We start from the raw sequence: 16,405 nt of genomic DNA, 5'->3' as shown, positions 1-16,405 counted from the left end.
AGCTTAAGAAATGGGGCCACAAAGTGGAGTCCACGACATGCGAGTGTGGACAAGAGCAAACCACAGACCAAATATTACAATGCAGCCGGAGCCCTGCCACATGCACAGTGGAGGATCTTCTTATAGCAACCCCAGAGGCACTCCAGGTGGCCAGCCACTGGTCAAAGGATGGCTGGCCAGAATGCTAAGATAGCACACCAAACAGCCCTTTTCCTTTATAAAGCAACGCAGCTGAGAACTGCGTATCTGGAGGCGATTGGGGTCAACTGTAGGGGTGACGCAGATATCTGAAGTGGCTTGGGATTTTGTAATAGCTGGCCTATTTTAACCTTCATTTTAATCTTCGTTTTTAATTTCTGTGGTATGAAATTTTATCTTGACATTTTAATGATAATATTTTTAGTCATCTTTTAACCTAATGTGTGTTTGTTCACTGTTGTGGGGGTCTTGGGATGGTGATTGTTGTCTGTTTGTGCACATGTCTGTTTTTGTTTTTAATGTTGATGCGGTCAATAGACTATTCAATAAACTTTGCTTTGCTTTACTGGTCAAAGGACATTTAATATAATTGCCAAGTTTTTTAAACTTTGAGTTTTCTTTTAAATACATTGCAACTGTATCCTGTTGAAGGAAAATTCTGAGAGTGCCTTGGACCGCAAGAAGATCCAACCAATCCATACTTCAGGAAATAAAGCCTGACTGCTCATTGGAGGGAAGGATAGTAGAGACAAAGTTGAAGTACTTTGGCCACATCATGAGAAGACAGGAAAGCTTGGAAATCACAATGATGCTTGGGAAAATTGAAGGAAAATGGAAGAGGGCTGACCAAGGGCAAGATGGATGGATGGTATCCTTGAATTGACTGGCTTGACTCTGAAGGAGCTGGGGGTGGGGACGGTTGACAGGGAGCTCTGGGGTGGGCTGGTCCATGAGGTCATGAAAAGTCGGAAGAGACTGAACGAATAAACAAGAAAAGAATTTCCCTTTTCTCAACAAAAGATTTTCCCAGGCTCAGGCAGGCCTTCAAATGCTAATGAAGGTGGTCAGTTGAAACATTCACACCTAGCTCTAGCAGAGAAGAGCTCTTTGCCCCACCCCAGCCATTCCACAGATATATAAACCCATTGTCCTAATTCCAACAGACCTCACTACCTCTGAGGATGCTTGCCATAGATGCAGGCGAAACGTCAGGAGAAATGCCGCTAGAACATGGCCCTATAGCCCGAAAAAACCCAGTGATTCCAGCCATGAAAGCCTTCGACAATACAAGAAAAGAATTGCATCCTGATACGATAAATAAAAATCAAAAGAAAGAGAACAAGGCTAAGTCCCTTTGACGTTTCCAAAGACTCTGGAGAATAACCGTGTGAATCTAAGTATCTATCCACCCAATCCATCCCCTGGATTCCTTTTTTGATGGCTCTGAACGCCTGGAGGAGAGGCAGGAGCGCCGGGTCCCTTGGAGATCCCCGAGGCCCCGCCCCCGCCAATAAGAGCCATCGTTCCTATTTATGAGCCAACCTGAGCCAATGAAGCGGCGGGCCAAAGAAGTTGAAAGAAGTCGGGGCGAAAGTGGGCAGAAGTTTCCTCGGGCCGCCCAGGAGCGCTGCCTCTCCGCCGGGCAGCAGGTGGAGGCTGCCTCTCCCTCGTCCCTCTCCATGCGTGGCCTCTGGGGAAAGGAAGGGGCGCCCCGGGGAGCGGCCAGGCTGGGCCTCCTCTGGGCGGCGGTGCTCCTGCTCCTCGAGCTCTGCCCCGGAGGCGCCCGAGGACACTGGAGGTGAGTAGGAGCAGCCCAGGAAAGAAGCCCAGAGCCGCGCAGGGGGTCAGCCCGTCTACCTTCCCTCCTTCCTTTCCTCCCTCCCTCCCTTCCTCCCTACTACCTTCCCTCCTTTTCTCTCTCCCTCCCTTATTTTCTCTCCTCCCTCCCTTCTTCTTTCCTTCTTTCCCTCCCTTCTTCCCTCTGTTTCCTTCTTTCTTTCCTTCCCTCCCTTCCTTTCCATCCTTTCCCTCCCTCTCTCCTTCTTTTTATCCTTGTTTCTTTGCCTCCCCCTTCCTTGACTCTCTCTCACCCCTTCCTCTTTCTTTCATGCCTTTCTCCTTCTTTCCTTCCTTCCCTTCTTTCTTACCTTCTCTCCCTCAATATCCCTTCCTTCCTTCCTTCCTTCCTTCCTTCCTTCCTCCCCTCCCTCCCTCCCTCCCTCCCTCCCTCCCTCCTTTCCATCTTTCTTACCTTCTCTCCCTCCTTCCTTCTTTTCTTCCTTCCTTCTCTCCTGCCTTCTTACCTGCCCTTCTTCCTCCCTCCCTCTTTCTTTCCTTCCTTCATTTCTTTCTTCTCTCCCCCCTCCTCCTTCCTTTTATTCTTTCCTTCCCTCCCTACATCTTTCCCTTTTTCATTCTCTCGTTTCCTTCCTTCTTTCTCTCCCTTCCCTTCCTTCCTTCCTTCCTTCCTTCCTTCCTTCCTTCCTGCCTTCCTGTCTTTTTCCTTTCTTCTTACTCTCCCTCCCTCCATCCCTCCCCTCCTTCCTTTTCTTCCTTCCTTTCCTCCCTCCTTCTTTCCCTTTTCCCTTTTTTCTTACCTTCTCTCCTTCCTCTTCTATTCTTCCTTCCTAACTTCCCTCCCTCGTTCCTTTTCCTGCCTGCCTGCCTGCCTTCCTTCCTTCCTTCCTTCCTTCCTTCCTTCCTGCCTTCCTTCCTTCCTTCCTTCTTACCCAACCTCCTTCCTTCCCTCCCTTTTTCCCTTCTCCTTTTCATTCCCCCTTTCCTTCCTTCTTTCCCTCCCTCTTCCTTCCTTCCTTCCTTCCTTCCCTTCAGTAAGTGCCTAGCACCTTGCACCCAGAAGTTATAGCATTGGAGATGAGCAAGGGGTCTTTTCATGTGTGCAGGATTAAAAAAAATCTCCCTGGTCTACAATACAGAGTCAACCCTCTCTATGCACAGATCCTGTCATCCATGCATTCAACCATCCACAGCTTTAAAACATTCTCCCCTCAACTTACCAAAAGCAAACCTTGCACTTGCCATTTCATATAAAAGGGACACTGTTTTCTATATATAATGGGACTGGAGTATCCATGGATTTTGGTATCCACAGGGGCCCTGGAAGCAAACCCCAGCAGGAACCGACATCCCACTGGAAAACTCTAATCTGAAAATCCGCAACATTCCCAAACTTAAAATGGTCCACATGGGTGGATGAGTGACACCTTAAACTTCCTGGTGCATTTATGTATACTACACTTTATTTCTTAAGCAATATTATTACAAAACTTGTCTACTGGTGCCTTGGTATCTAATATGTTTAAGTCTCCTGACAACCTGCTTTTTTTTTTTAACCAAATTCCGTGGATGCTCAAGTACCATTATAAGCATAGGGTGCTGCAAATGCTTTCAAGCCATGGATACAGAATCTGTGGATATGGAGGGCTGACAATGTAGAATTACCTTCAGGTGATATGAAATATAAATGAATCTCCAAGATATGCTATTATGCTATTATGCTATTATGTATATGCAAATATTCTGTTATGTAGAAAAATTCTAAACTCAAAGTACTGGTGGCCCCATTCTTTTTGGCTAAGGGATGTTTTGCCCATAGTAGGAACCATTCCTTTTTGCATAAATCCCTTTATTTCTATTTCAGCTTTTCCCCAGGAGTAGGATCCAAAGTAGTTTACAGAATGGATGCTGCCCACAGATTGATTTTACTTTATTTTCATGGTGAAGTGAGGAGTGGGTTGCAAACATTGTTTTTTGCCACACGATCACATTTGGGGTGTAGCTTACAGGTGGCACCAAATGTTGTGCCATTCCCCTGCCTTAAATTAGAATGTTGCCTTCCCCATAACATTTCCCTTCTGTTCCCAGATCTCAAGCATTGCACTCTCTTCACTTGAACATGGAGAAATGTAGTTTAGGCATCCAAAGAAAAAGGGGCTGGCACAGTCGCCAAGGGAATGCAAACAAAGCAAAAGACTTTAGGGAGTGAACTATTTTCAGTGCCCGTCTCTACAATGTTAGGTATTTGGGTACTGAAGGAAATTTTAATCCAAATACAGAATTTTCATTTGGAGGTGAGGTGTTCTCATGTTGACCCGTTAGCAACACTTTCTAGATTTGTGTTGTTAAAGGCTTTTATGGCCAGAATCACTGGGTTGCTGTGATTTTTGTATGGCCATGTTCCAGAAGCATTATCTCCTGATGTTTTGCCCACACCTATGGCAGGTTTCTTAAGAGGTTGTGAGGTCTGTTGGAAACTAGACAGGTGAGGTTTATATATCTGTGGAATGTCCAGGGTGGGAGAAATAACTCTTGGCTTTTTGAGGCAAGTGTGAATCTCTGGATTATGGGATGATTTAAAACCCAGGTCACTTCCTTCGAAAACAAGCTTTTTTGAAAGAAGAAGAATCATTTTTTAAGTCAGAAGAAAAGAATTCTTCTGAAAGTCCAAGGGACTTTTCTATTCCAGAGATAGAAGACCATCTGAAAATGCACATGTCAAAATGCTGAAAAACTGTAAAACTTTCATACCTCTTTACTGTCCTAGATTCATATTTTTCACCAGGGGTTAATTCTACTTTGCATCTTTTAAAATAGAAAAAAGAGGGGTCACCGAAGACCATCAGAAAACACAGTATTTTCTGTTGGTGATGGGTGTTATGTGTGGAAAGTTTGGCCCAATTCTATCATTGGTGAGATTCAGAATGCTTTTTGACTGTAGGTGAACTATAAATCTCAGCAATTACAACTCCCAAATTCTACATCTATATTCCCTAAACTCCACCAGTGTTCATATTTGGGCATATTGAGTATCTGTGCCAAGTTTGGTCCAGATCCATCATTGTTTGAGTCCACAATGCTCTCTGGATGGAGGTAAACTACAACTTCCAAACTCAAGGTCAATGCCCACCAAACGCTTCCAGTATTTTCTGATAGTCATGTGGGTTCTGTGTGCCAAGTTTAGTTCAATTCCATCATTGGTGCAGTTCAGAATGCTCTTTCATTGTGGGTGAACTATGAATCCCAGCAACTACAGCTCCCAAATGACAAAATCAACCTCCCCAACCCCAGCAGTGTTCAAATTTGGGCATATCGGGTATTTGTGCCAAATTTCATCCAGTGAATGAAAATACAGCCCTCTCCCTTGTCCCCATAAACCGTGAATGAATTTGACATGAAACAAATAAATAAATCATAGTATATTGTAGTATTATGATTACACTTTAACTATCATAGCTGCATACTGTGGAATTCTGGGATTTGTAATGATGATGGAGCACTACAGATTCTCAATCTGTAGGTCCCCAGATGTTTTGGCCTTCAACTCCCCTGGTAAATTGGCTGGGATTTCTGGGAATTGTAGGCCAAAACACCTGGGGACCCACAGGTTGAGAACCATTGCTCTAGTACTTTCTGGCTGAGAATTCAAGTATCTCATAGGATATGGCCAATGCAGTTTAAATGGAATCATATAACTATTATTGTACAATCTTCTGGATGAAGGAAAGTGAAATCAACATGCTTTTCTTAGAGGAAGGAATGTTTCTTGTGTAGATACAGTCCTTTTCAACATCAACTGTGTCCCCACCTACAGTGACTATTTAATGAAGTTCAAAGCTATCTGTATTTGCCAGACCTCAAATACGCAGAAAACCATGCAGAAGAAAGCCCTTAATGTGCTCTGTGATTTATTTAATTACCATCTGGGCCTCAACTAGTTCCAGGATTTTCTATATAATCGTCTGCATAGTGAAACCATTTTATTCAGCATCAAATGGTCAATGTAGATGGGGGCATATGTGGATTCCAAATTCTTAATGTCAGAACAGCTGCCTGACCCACACTCCTTTTATCAAGAACTGAACAATCTGTCCCTGACCTCTTTGGCCTGGAGCTCAGCCATGCTGGCAGGGTGATTTGGGGTATTGTAGTTTACTAAAAGTAGGTTTTCCAAACTCTGCTTTTGATTTCAAGATTATCATGCAATGAAGGGAGTTCTGTCTGTAATGATACAGCAGGCTGGTCTTTTTAATATTTGGTGGCTACAGAATATGTTTTGACAAGAATTTGAGAATACTGTTCCTTGCAGTATTTCCAGAAGGAATTCTGTGATCATGGTCCAGTACTTACAATCCAGCTCAGAGAATCCTTCCTAGAAATTATTTAAGAATTAACAGAGATATTGACAAGCTGGAACATGTCCAGAGGAGGCAACTAAAAGGATTGAAGTCTGGAAATCATTCCCCATGAGGAGCATCTTAAAGAGCTGGGGATATTTAGCCTGCAGAAGAGAAGGTTGAGTGGAGATATGATAGGCATGTGAAAGGATGCCATAAGGAAGAGGAAGCAGGCTTTTTTCTGCATGTCCTAGGACCCAGAGCAATGGATTCAAATTACAGGGAAGGAAATTCCAATTGGCCATTAGGAAAAACCTCCTGACTGTGATAGCTGTTCAATGGTGGAACTCCCTGCCTTGAAGTGTCGTGGAAGCTTCATCCTTGGAAGCTTTTAAACGTTAGCTGGATGGCCATTTGTTGGGGTTACTTTGATTGTCCTTTTCCTGCCTGGCAGGGGGTTGGACTGGATGGCCCATGTGCTCTCTTCCATGTCTATAATTCTATGAATATATGGGGATCATTAAAAAAAAAAAAAGACAAACCTTAACACCAGATGGTTCAGAATTGATCCAAGACAATTTACTGTTCAGGGAGAATCATAAAATGATATCTCACACCCTCCAAATCAAAGTATCTACCCCAGGCCTGGGCAAACTTTGGCCCTCAAGGTGTTTTTGGATTTCAGCTCCCACAATATCTAACAGCCTCCCAGCTGCTAGGAATTGTGGAAGTCAAAGTCCAAAACACCTAGAAGGCCAAAGTTTGTCCAGGCCTGGTCTACCCTCATACACATGTCTAAGTCTTGAAATGTTGGTCAAGAAAATCAACACTAAAAACTGGGTCAACCTATCTAGTGTCAGTGTTTGACTTTCCCACATCTGTCGATCAAATGGAAAGTGACACTGTTTTGAATCCACAATTACTTTTTAAAACCATCTTCCGCTGACAATGGGCAGTTCCCACCAAAAAGGGCTTTGAAGTTGTCAGGCACATCCGCTGCAAAGCTTGGTAGCAGCAATCCTCATGATGATTGTATCAGTCCCTCTTTTTTTTTTTTGGCTGTGGTTAATTGAGGCTGACTCACTGAGTCAGCTTTGATAGCTGACCTGCTCTGCCACAAAGCAAGCACAGCACAGCAGTGATTCAGCCACAAAATTTCAATCCTTGCTGATTTGTCTTATTTCAAGTACTTATCATTCCAGATCTCTTGTGGACAAACTGCTGCTTGCTGGGGAAGCAGCATTTTGGAAGCACTCTGTTTTCACTAACAAACTCCGGACGTAATCCAGTGAAAATGAGAAAGGATTGTTTATGGGATACTCCCAGCTCCCGGAATGTGCTATTTATTGGCTTGTATTTCAAGACTGGGAAACCTTTTGTCCTCCAGGTATTTTGGATTAAAACTCCCATTGTCCTATATCATTAGCCATGCTTGGCAGACTAATGGGCAGCAGTTGGTGGATTCCATGTCAGTGAGGTGGAGAATCCACCCTGTGTATTAGTCTAGGCTTTGAAACAGTTGTCCAAGGGGCTGAACCTATTTTGGAGGTAGCATTCAGCACATTGGATAGCTCCTAAAACTTAGAGTGGATTAACATCCCTCTGACAAGGAAACCTCCAGTTGCCTCTGAATCCAATGGGAGTTGTGATTCAAAACATATGGAGGACCAAAGGTTCTTCACCCCTTCTACAATGGCTTGGTCAATGGCTGGCAGGGTCTTCTAATGGCAAAGATTCTACATAGAACGGGTAGTACATAAATTTATTTATTTATTTATTTATTTCCTTTATTTGTATACCGCTCTTCTCAGCCCTTGGGCGACTCAGAGCGGTTTACAACAGTTTAGATATACAGGATACAAAATCATTATGCATTTAAAAACAAAAGCATCACAAGTCATTAACATCATTAACATCACTAACATCAGCATCAAAAACATCAATACACCAATATAACAAATCCATCTGGTCTTGTCAGTGAAATCAGAATCCAAAACTCGTTATCCATTATTCCGTTTTCCAATAATTAGTCAATCAATCACACTGCTTAGTCAAATGCCTGTTCAAACATCCAGGTCTTTACTTTTCTCCGGAATGTCAGCAAGGAGGGGGCCGATCTAATATCTGCAGGAAGGGCGTTCCACAGCCGAGGGGCCACCACTGAGAAGGCCCTGTCTCTCGTCCCCGCCAGGCGTGCTTGTGAAGCCAGTGGGATCGAGAGCAGGGCCTCCCCAGATGATCTCAATGTCCTAACATAAAGCCCCACCTGGGCTATTTTGAGTTCTCCCGCCACCACCCAGGCAGCTATCATATTCCAGGTTGGGCTTCTGCTGGTGCAGAGGAATTGGAAAGGGGGGAACGGAACTGCCATATGCACATTACCTAAAATCCTTCCTCCTCCCCGAAGGTGTCCTCCTCTTTCTTCTCCATAGAGCCCAGAAAAGTGCATTGTCTCAATTGTCTTTCTCTCCTCACCACTGTTAAGCAATAGGCCCCTCCTGGAACTGGATAATTTGTGGAGGGTTATGCAAAGGGTTAGAAAATACATAAGTCACACTTACACATGAATATGAGAATGCCACTAACAGGATTCTGTGCATGATATACTTGTTTATGCTTTCCAGGAATCCAGTCTTTTGACCTAGTCCCCACCCCATCTGCTTATCTGTCGTGCCTACGTTGTGTGACATTCATCTATGTAAAATGAAATGTTTGGTGCTTTGGGTCTCACCCCAGGGACTGCTTTTGCAGGTGGCTAGGCATTGTTTCCTTTGGTGTCCCAGAGAAACTGGGTTGCACCAGCCTGCCTCTGAATGGCCGCCAGAAAGACCTATGCAAGAAGAAACCATACCTCTTGCCCACCATCCAGGAAGGAGCCCGACTAGGCATACAGGAATGCCAGAGCCAATTCAAACATGAGCGGTGGAACTGCGTCTTCTCCCCAGAGTCAACTAGTTCACTTTCTACCAACCCTTCAGCCATCACGGGAGAGCCTCGTTCCCCCATCTTTGGCTATGAGCTGAGCAGTGGTAGGTATTCAAAAATAATTTAATCATGCTGGAAATTTTAATCCACAATTTTCCTACCTCTGAGGGGTATGAAGAAGCAAACAGTTTGCATTAATGAAAAGCAGCTCATTTTCCCATCAGCCCTAGCCAATATATTGGGAACTGCAGTCTGAAAATATATGAATAGCCACAGTGGTGCCCATTATATTAGCAATGGTGGGTAATCATTGCCCCACCAAATATTTTGGGGCACAGTCCTTAGACCCTTGAAGTCTGAAACATCTGGATAGACAACAGCTCACAACTCCTGGATTAAAATCAGTGTTCAACATTTCCATTTCAGGGATTTCTAGACACAATGTTGAAAAAATCTTCCAGTGTTGTTGAAATCCTGCAAAATGGCTGGCAAGTGGGCAAGATGTAGCAACTGCCCAAAGAAAATAGTGATTCTATTTCTGAACCTGGTCCAACCATTTTAGAAATGCTTTAGTAGTTAATTTGTTAATTTTGGAAGAAGGCTGGGTGAATTCATTAGAGCCCTTTGGAAATTTCACTATGTGCTGCAGTCCTGGATATACGAGATTTTAGCATTTTGAACCCAACCCAAATCAATTTGGCCCAATTTCAGTCTCATTTGGAAACAGTTGTAACTCAATTATCCCAATGATTTTAAGTGGACTTCATTTGAAAAGGGCAAATATACTTTTAGAGAACCATCCTGACAGCTGTAAATTGCAGAAGTTAGAAAAGTTAGTGTTGGGGGGCTGGATGAAAACAGCAAATTCTAGAATCCCCAATGGATATTGCCTTTGTATTCCAAACAAACATAACACTTTCCATGCTCTGATAAATAAGCATTCTTAACTTTTATCTGGCCAGAGACATGTGCTACAGATCTTCTGAGCAATATTTCTTCCATTCTCTTGCAGGTACCAAAGAAACCGCATTTATCTATGCAGTGACTGCAGCTGGCCTGGTGCACTCAGTGACTCAGTCTTGCAGTGCAGGGAATATTACAGAATGCTCCTGTGACCTCAAGCTGCAGAGTGGTGGCTCTGCCAGTGAGGGGTGGCACTGGGGTGGTTGCTCAGATGACATCCACTATGGTATGTGGTTGAGTAGAAAGTTCTTAGATGGTCCCACTGGAAACATCACTGGAAAAGCTGGGCGTGGATTGATAGCAATGAACCTACACAATAACGAAGCAGGAAGACTGGTAAGGAGCTGAATTTCCCCCTGAATTTTCTTTTCCTTCTATTTATTTTGAATTCCACCAAGGTAGAGAAATACTCCAGCTTTTTTACATGGTTTCAGGCATCATTTGACTATCCTATAGAAGCCTCAGTATTCATTGGAATTTTGTAGGTCCACAGATGTTTTGGCCTTCAACTCCCAGAAATCCCACCAACTGGTAAACAGGCTGGGATTTCTGGGAGTTGTAGGCCACACCACCTGGGGACCCACAGATTGAGAACCACTGCCCTAAGAGATGTGGGCAGGGGAGGAGAACATGGGAAGGTTGATACTCTCCAAGTCTCATAGCAGCCCAGCAAGTCCACCAATCCACCATATTAGATGCCCATCACAGTTGTAGGCAATTGTTATTGTTCTGTGCCTTCACAACAACAACTAAGTGGAAATAGCAGTACCACCTCTGAGTATTCCTTGCCTAAGAACATCCTATGAAATCCATAGGTTGCCATAAGTTAACAGGCAGCTTGAAGATGCACACACAAAGTACTGTTGTTAATGGAAGATCAAGGAAGAAATGGCTGTTGTCTGATTTTGGATTGGCTTATTTAATTTTTCCCCAGGCTGTAGCAAAACTGATGTCAGTGGATTGTCGTTGTCATGGAGTATCTGGCTCATGTGCCCTGAAAACATGCTGGAAGACAATGTCGTCCTTTACAAAGGTTGGCAGTTTTCTAAAAGAGAAGTATGAAAACAGTGTCCAGATTTCAGATAAACTGAAAAAGAAGATACGCAGGAAAGAAAAAAGCCAGCGGAAGATCCCCATCCACAAAGAAGATCTGTTGTATGTCTACAAGTCACCCAACTACTGTGTAGAAGATCGTAAGCTGGGAATACCTGGAACCCAAGGCAGGGTGTGCAATCGTACTTCAGAAGGACCAGATGGCTGCAACCTCCTCTGCTGTGGCCGTGGATACAATACGCATGTCGTCAGACATGTGGAAAGATGCGAGTGCAAGTTTATCTGGTGTTGCTACGTCCGTTGCCGAAGATGTGAGACCTTGACTGATGTTCACACTTGCAAATGAAACTTCCTGCTCCAAAAATAAATGACAAAACACCCTCTGTAGTACTCTTCCTAGGAGTACACTGGAGCAATGTGCCAAGACAAAGATTGGTTCTTATGGAGAGGGCAATCTTGATCACAAGTGGAGATCTGGATTGCTTGAGGACATTGTATCATGAGATGATATCTTTAAATAACTCTGTCTAGCATGGCTGGAGATTGTCATTGTTTTGATAAGTTGCCTTAATCAACACAATGGCAGAGCAAAGCTGGAAAGGCCTGGTGTAATAGTTCAGATGCTGAAATGATGCGCCATATGAAATTCATCACTCTTCTGTATTTAGGAGACTCTGTTTAGGGAGACCTATGTAAGCAAAACACTGCCAGTGGGTTTACAGCTATTTGACCAGCAGCTGGAATTTGGAGGAAAAAAAAACTAAGCTTGGCAGCACACCTCAGCTATGGTTAAAGAAGGAAAGGCATAGATAATTCCAATGGACATTTTAATGTGGGAATTATAAGTCATTTAACAAAATTGTGTTGGAATACATATAAGTTAAAGCAAATGGTCTACAGCTAGAGTGAGTGAAGTGTGCTTCTACAAATGTTGAGCTGGAGCTCTTAGAAACTCTAGCCAGCCTAGACAATGATGTGGAAGACTGGAAGTTAAAGAGATAAAGGGCTAAACTTTGGGTGTATATGATGTATAGTTTAGTAGTGTCTTCTTTCTTCCATGTACCCCTGTTCCAGTTTTCTCTAAGAGTTCATTTTGGACAGGGATGAAATGTTTGGCCCTCCAGATACTTTGGTCTGCAACTTCCTTTGCAGCAGCATGTCCAGTGGTAAAGAAATGTGGGAGCTGACAATCTGGAGCACAAAATATTCCACATGCCTCATTTAGGACAAAGATGGACCTGTATGCCATAGTATCCTTCAGAGCAATCATTACCTGAGACAAGCTCATTTTTTCCTATGGAGGTGTGCTGATTTTATTTATTTTATTTTATGATTTTGTCATGTTCAACTGACAATGTCTCCATATTCTTTATTTTTAAGAATAAATATGCTATTGCTAATATTTTCTTTTTTGGAATGTAACACAGCACGTCCCATGTGAACTGGGATGTAAATATCTGGGGCAGAGATCCATGAGTAGATTTTTGTGAAACAATTTATCTATGTAAAATGGCCATTGCTGCAGAGCCACCTCCTGCAGTGTGCTAGATGAAACTTAGGCTCCTTCCACACAGCTGCATAAAATCCACATCGAACTGGATTATATGGCAGTGCGGACTCAGATAATCCAGTTATGGATTATCTGCCTTGATATTCTGAGTTATATGGCTGTGTGGAAGGGCCCTGATACAAGCACTGCACATGAGAAACGGATCTAGGAGTCTTAGGCCCCTTCCACACAGCTGTACAAAATCCACATTGAACTGGATTATATAGCAGTGTGGACTCAGATAATCCCATTCAAAGCAGATATTGTGGATCATCAGCCTTGGTATTCTGGGTTATATGGCTGTGTGGAAGGGCTCATAGTAGACCACAAACTGAACATGAATCAAGAGTATATTAGCTTTAAAAAGCCAATGCTGCATCAATAGGAGCATAATATCCAGATCGAGAGATGTAATAGTGCCATTCTATTCTGCTTTGGTCAGACTTTGTCTGGAGTAGTGTGTCCAATTCTGAGCATGGCAACTCCATAAATATATTGACAAGCTGGGACATATATAGTAAAAGTTCTGGAAACCACAGCCTGTGAGGAATGACTCAGGGTCCTTCCACACAGCCATATAACCCAGAATATCAAGGCAGAAAATTGCACAATATCTGCTTTGAACTGGGTTCTCCGAGTCCACACTGTCATATATTCCATTTCAAAGCAGAAAATGTGAGATTTTATTTAGCTGTGTGGAAGGAGCCCCAGGAATCTGGATATGTTTAACATTGAGAAGAAAAGGTTAAGAGTGGACCTGATAGCCGTCTTTAAATATTTGAAAGGGTGTCATACTGAAGATGGAGCAAGCATGCTTTCTGTCGTTCCAGAGACAAGGACATAAAACAATGGATTCCAACATTTGGAACAACTTCCTAATGGTAAGAGCTGTTTGATAGTAAAGTATACTGTCTCAGAGTGTGGTGAAGTCTCCTTCTCTGAAGGTTTTAAAACAGAGATTGGGTGACCACCTTTTGGGAGTGCTTTGATTCCTATATGGCAGGGAGTTGGACTGGATGGTCCTTGCAGTCTTTTCCAATTCCCCTCCCCAAATAGTCTATAAGTTGGGGTAGAAATCATATGAATCTCCAAATGGTGTTGACTAACATATCCAGTGGTAAAAAAAAACAACAAAACAACAGGACCTGCATTCCAGTAGTGTCTGGTGGGCCACATGGTATACACCCCTGAGATGTATGGATTCCAATTGGGTTAATTGACATTACTACTCTACATCAAGAAGCCCCCGGTGAAGCAGTGGGTTAAAGCGATGAGCTGCTGAACTTGCTGACCAAAAGGTTGCAGGTTTGAATCCGGGGAGCAGCGTGAACTCCCACTGTTAGCCCCAACTTCTGCCAACCTAGCAGTTCGAAAACATGCAAATGTGAGTAGATCAATAAGTACTACTTCTGCGGCAAGGTAACAGTGCTCCATGAAGTCATGCTGGCCACATGACCTTGGAGGTGTCTACGGACAACGCTGGCTCTTTGACTTAGAAATGGAGATGAGCACCAACCCCGAGTCTGACTCGACTGGACTTAATGTCAAGGGAAAATCTTTACCTTACCTGCTCTACATCTGCACTGGGAAATGAGTCTGCACTGGCATAGGACACACATTTTTCCAGGCCTAGCCAGTATAGCCAAAGATGAGGAAGCATGGGAATCATTGCTCAGCAATTTCTAGCGATCCACATGTTCTCTGTTTCTTTTTGTTTTGTATTGGTTTCATTTTACTAACAATAGAGTGACATAAATATGGTAAGCAAAATAAACTCCATGCTGTTTTGCAACATCAAATTATAGTTTAGTTTGCAAGCAGGTTTATTCATATATTTACCATAAACCCAAAAGAGTTCAGAACTAAGGCTCTGAATATGTTCTAAACTTGCAAAGGCAACCACAGAAATGTTTGTTAAAATGAAATAAAACACCAGTCTTATGCTCATAGTTGGCTCACAGCAAGTCCCACTGAACTTGGTGAAGGAGTGCTTCTGAGTGAATGGGCTTGCACTGTTAATGCTTTCATTTAAATGAGACATTTTGGGGAATGATCTAAACTGGGTGAGAATCAAACAGCTATCCAGATGTTGGACTATCATCCTCAACTTTCTTCGGCCAAAGACAATATTCACATTTTACTGGTTAGCCAATTGTTTGCAATCCAAAGATTTGAGAGATAGAATAGATTACATTGCACAGAGAAGAAACTCTCTACCAGCCTTCAATTTTGGTGGAGGCAACAGCAAAACATGAGATGCTTGAAACTGACTTTAACTACCATGGAGTTGTAGTTTAATTTTTTTTAATCGTGGCAGAAACGACTTGTGCAAGTTGCTTCTGGTGTGAGAGAATTGGCTGTCTACAGAGACATTGTTTAGGGGACGCGTGGCTGTGTTACCATCCTGCTGGGAGGCTTCTCTCATGTCTCCACAAGCTAGAGCTAACAGACAGGAGCTCACTCCGTCTTCTTAGATTCAAACTGGTGACCTTAAGGTCAGCAACCCAACCTTCAGCTCAGCAGTCCAGTTGGCAGAAGGGTTTAACCCATTGCGTCATTCTTTTGTCAAAGAGTGCTGGCGTAGTTTGATGAAACACCAGCAGTCTTTGACGAAAAAGCCTAAAGACAACTCCCAGGATGCCATAGCACTGTGCTATGGCAATAAAAGTGGTGACAAACTGCATTGGTTCCACAGTGTAGAAACACTCTGTGCAAGAGTCTCCTGTTTTGTACCCCACAGAAATAATTTTATACCTTTACACATAAGACTGATAAGTTGAATTGTGGCTCTTTCACAGTAGCATCCCAGTGCTTTTCACGGAACCAATTTCCATCTGGTTGTGATTGTGCCATATTGGTACATATGCTTTTTCCTAACAGCTCGGCTTATAGCTACTTATTAAGGATTTTCTTGACATCAGCACTCTTTATGGGAATGAACTGTGGTGAAATTAGAAAAGCTTCAGGTTTCAGCTAAAAAACAGAACTTTTATTGGCTTCCAACAGATCTCACGTTCCAGCCACTGTTGTACATAAAACCTCAACTGCAATGTGCATGTGGGTTGGCTGCCTGCAAGCGTTGAAAAACAACATATGCATAAGAGCTGTTGCTTATGCAGATGGCTCCTTTGTTATTCTTAAGTGTTCATAAGCTGCAGATTAAGTTCCTTGCCCCTTTGAGCTTTTTTTCATGTCAGAAGTAACTTGAGAAACTGCAAGTCTCTTCTGGTGTGAGAGAATTGGCAGTCTGCAAGGACATTGCCTAGGGGACACCCAGATGATTGATGTTTTACCATCTTGTGGGAGGCTTCTGTCATGTCCCCGCATGAGAAGCTAGAGCTCGACAGACAGGAGCTTACCCCGCTCCCAGGACAAGAACCATCTACCTTTCGGTCGACCAGTCCTGCTGACACAAGAGTTTAACCCCTTGCGCCATCGGGAGCTCCTGCCCCTTTGAGCTGATGACAGTTTATACATACAAAATCTATTGCAGGAGATGTTTAAAGAAAGTGTCTAAGCACAAAGACTGTACGTTAGGAGTACAGAACTCCTGCAAGAGTGGAAAAAGCTGGAGGACCTACAAATGCCTACAAAAGTGTTTAAGAATCTCTGGGTCCTCCAGTGCAACTCAATGGAAGAAATTATAAAGTCAGGCTAGGCAACCTAGAGATTCCTAGAGAGGACCTATTAATCAAATCTGCAAAAGTGAAACACACAAATGGAGAGGGGTGATGTATTTAAGTTGTGCACAGCAAATCCATATTTTGATTATTACTATTGAATCCCCAGGAAGGAAATTATG

At 43.1% G+C, this 16,405-nt stretch overlaps 1 protein-coding gene across 2 annotated transcripts; it reads left to right on the top strand.

Annotated features, from left to right (window-relative positions):
• The first annotated feature begins 1,514 nt into the window (after window positions 1-1,514).
• Window positions 1,515-12,456, top strand: WNT16 (Wnt family member 16). 2 transcript variants are annotated; one of them, XM_060777721.2, is made up of 4 exons: window positions 1,515-1,777; window positions 8,865-9,142; window positions 10,051-10,337; window positions 10,936-12,456. In XM_060777721.2, exons 1-4 carry the CDS (start codon window positions 1,530-1,532, stop codon window positions 11,398-11,400), a joined length of 1,278 nt encoding a protein of 425 aa, XP_060633704.2. In that variant the 5' UTR covers window positions 1,515-1,529; the 3' UTR covers window positions 11,401-12,456. The 2 variants fall into 2 exon arrangements, with proteins under 2 accessions (XP_060633704.2, XP_060633703.2); XM_060777720.2 differs by having other exon boundaries at window positions 8,850-9,142.
• The last annotated feature ends 3,949 nt before the right edge of the window (window positions 12,457-16,405 follow it).

Source organism: Anolis sagrei, chromosome 5, assembly GCF_037176765.1.
Source record: "Anolis sagrei isolate rAnoSag1 chromosome 5, rAnoSag1.mat, whole genome shotgun sequence".
NCBI classification, from domain to species: Eukaryota; Metazoa; Chordata; class Lepidosauria; order Squamata; family Dactyloidae; genus Anolis; species Anolis sagrei.
This window is presented reverse-complemented; position numbering and strand designations above follow the sequence as displayed.

Coding starts and splice junctions, on each gene's coding strand:
- WNT16 (XM_060777720.2), top strand. CDS start 1,530: ATGAAGCGGCGGGCCAAAGAAGTTGAAAGAAGTCGGGGCGAAAGTGGG. Junction 1,778..8,849: donor GGCGCCCGAGGACACTGGAG/GTGAGTAGGAGC, acceptor GTCTCACCCCAG/GGACTGCTTTTGCAGGTGGC. Junction 10,338..10,935: donor ATAACGAAGCAGGAAGACTG/GTAAGGAGCTGA, acceptor ATTTTTCCCCAG/GCTGTAGCAAAACTGATGTC.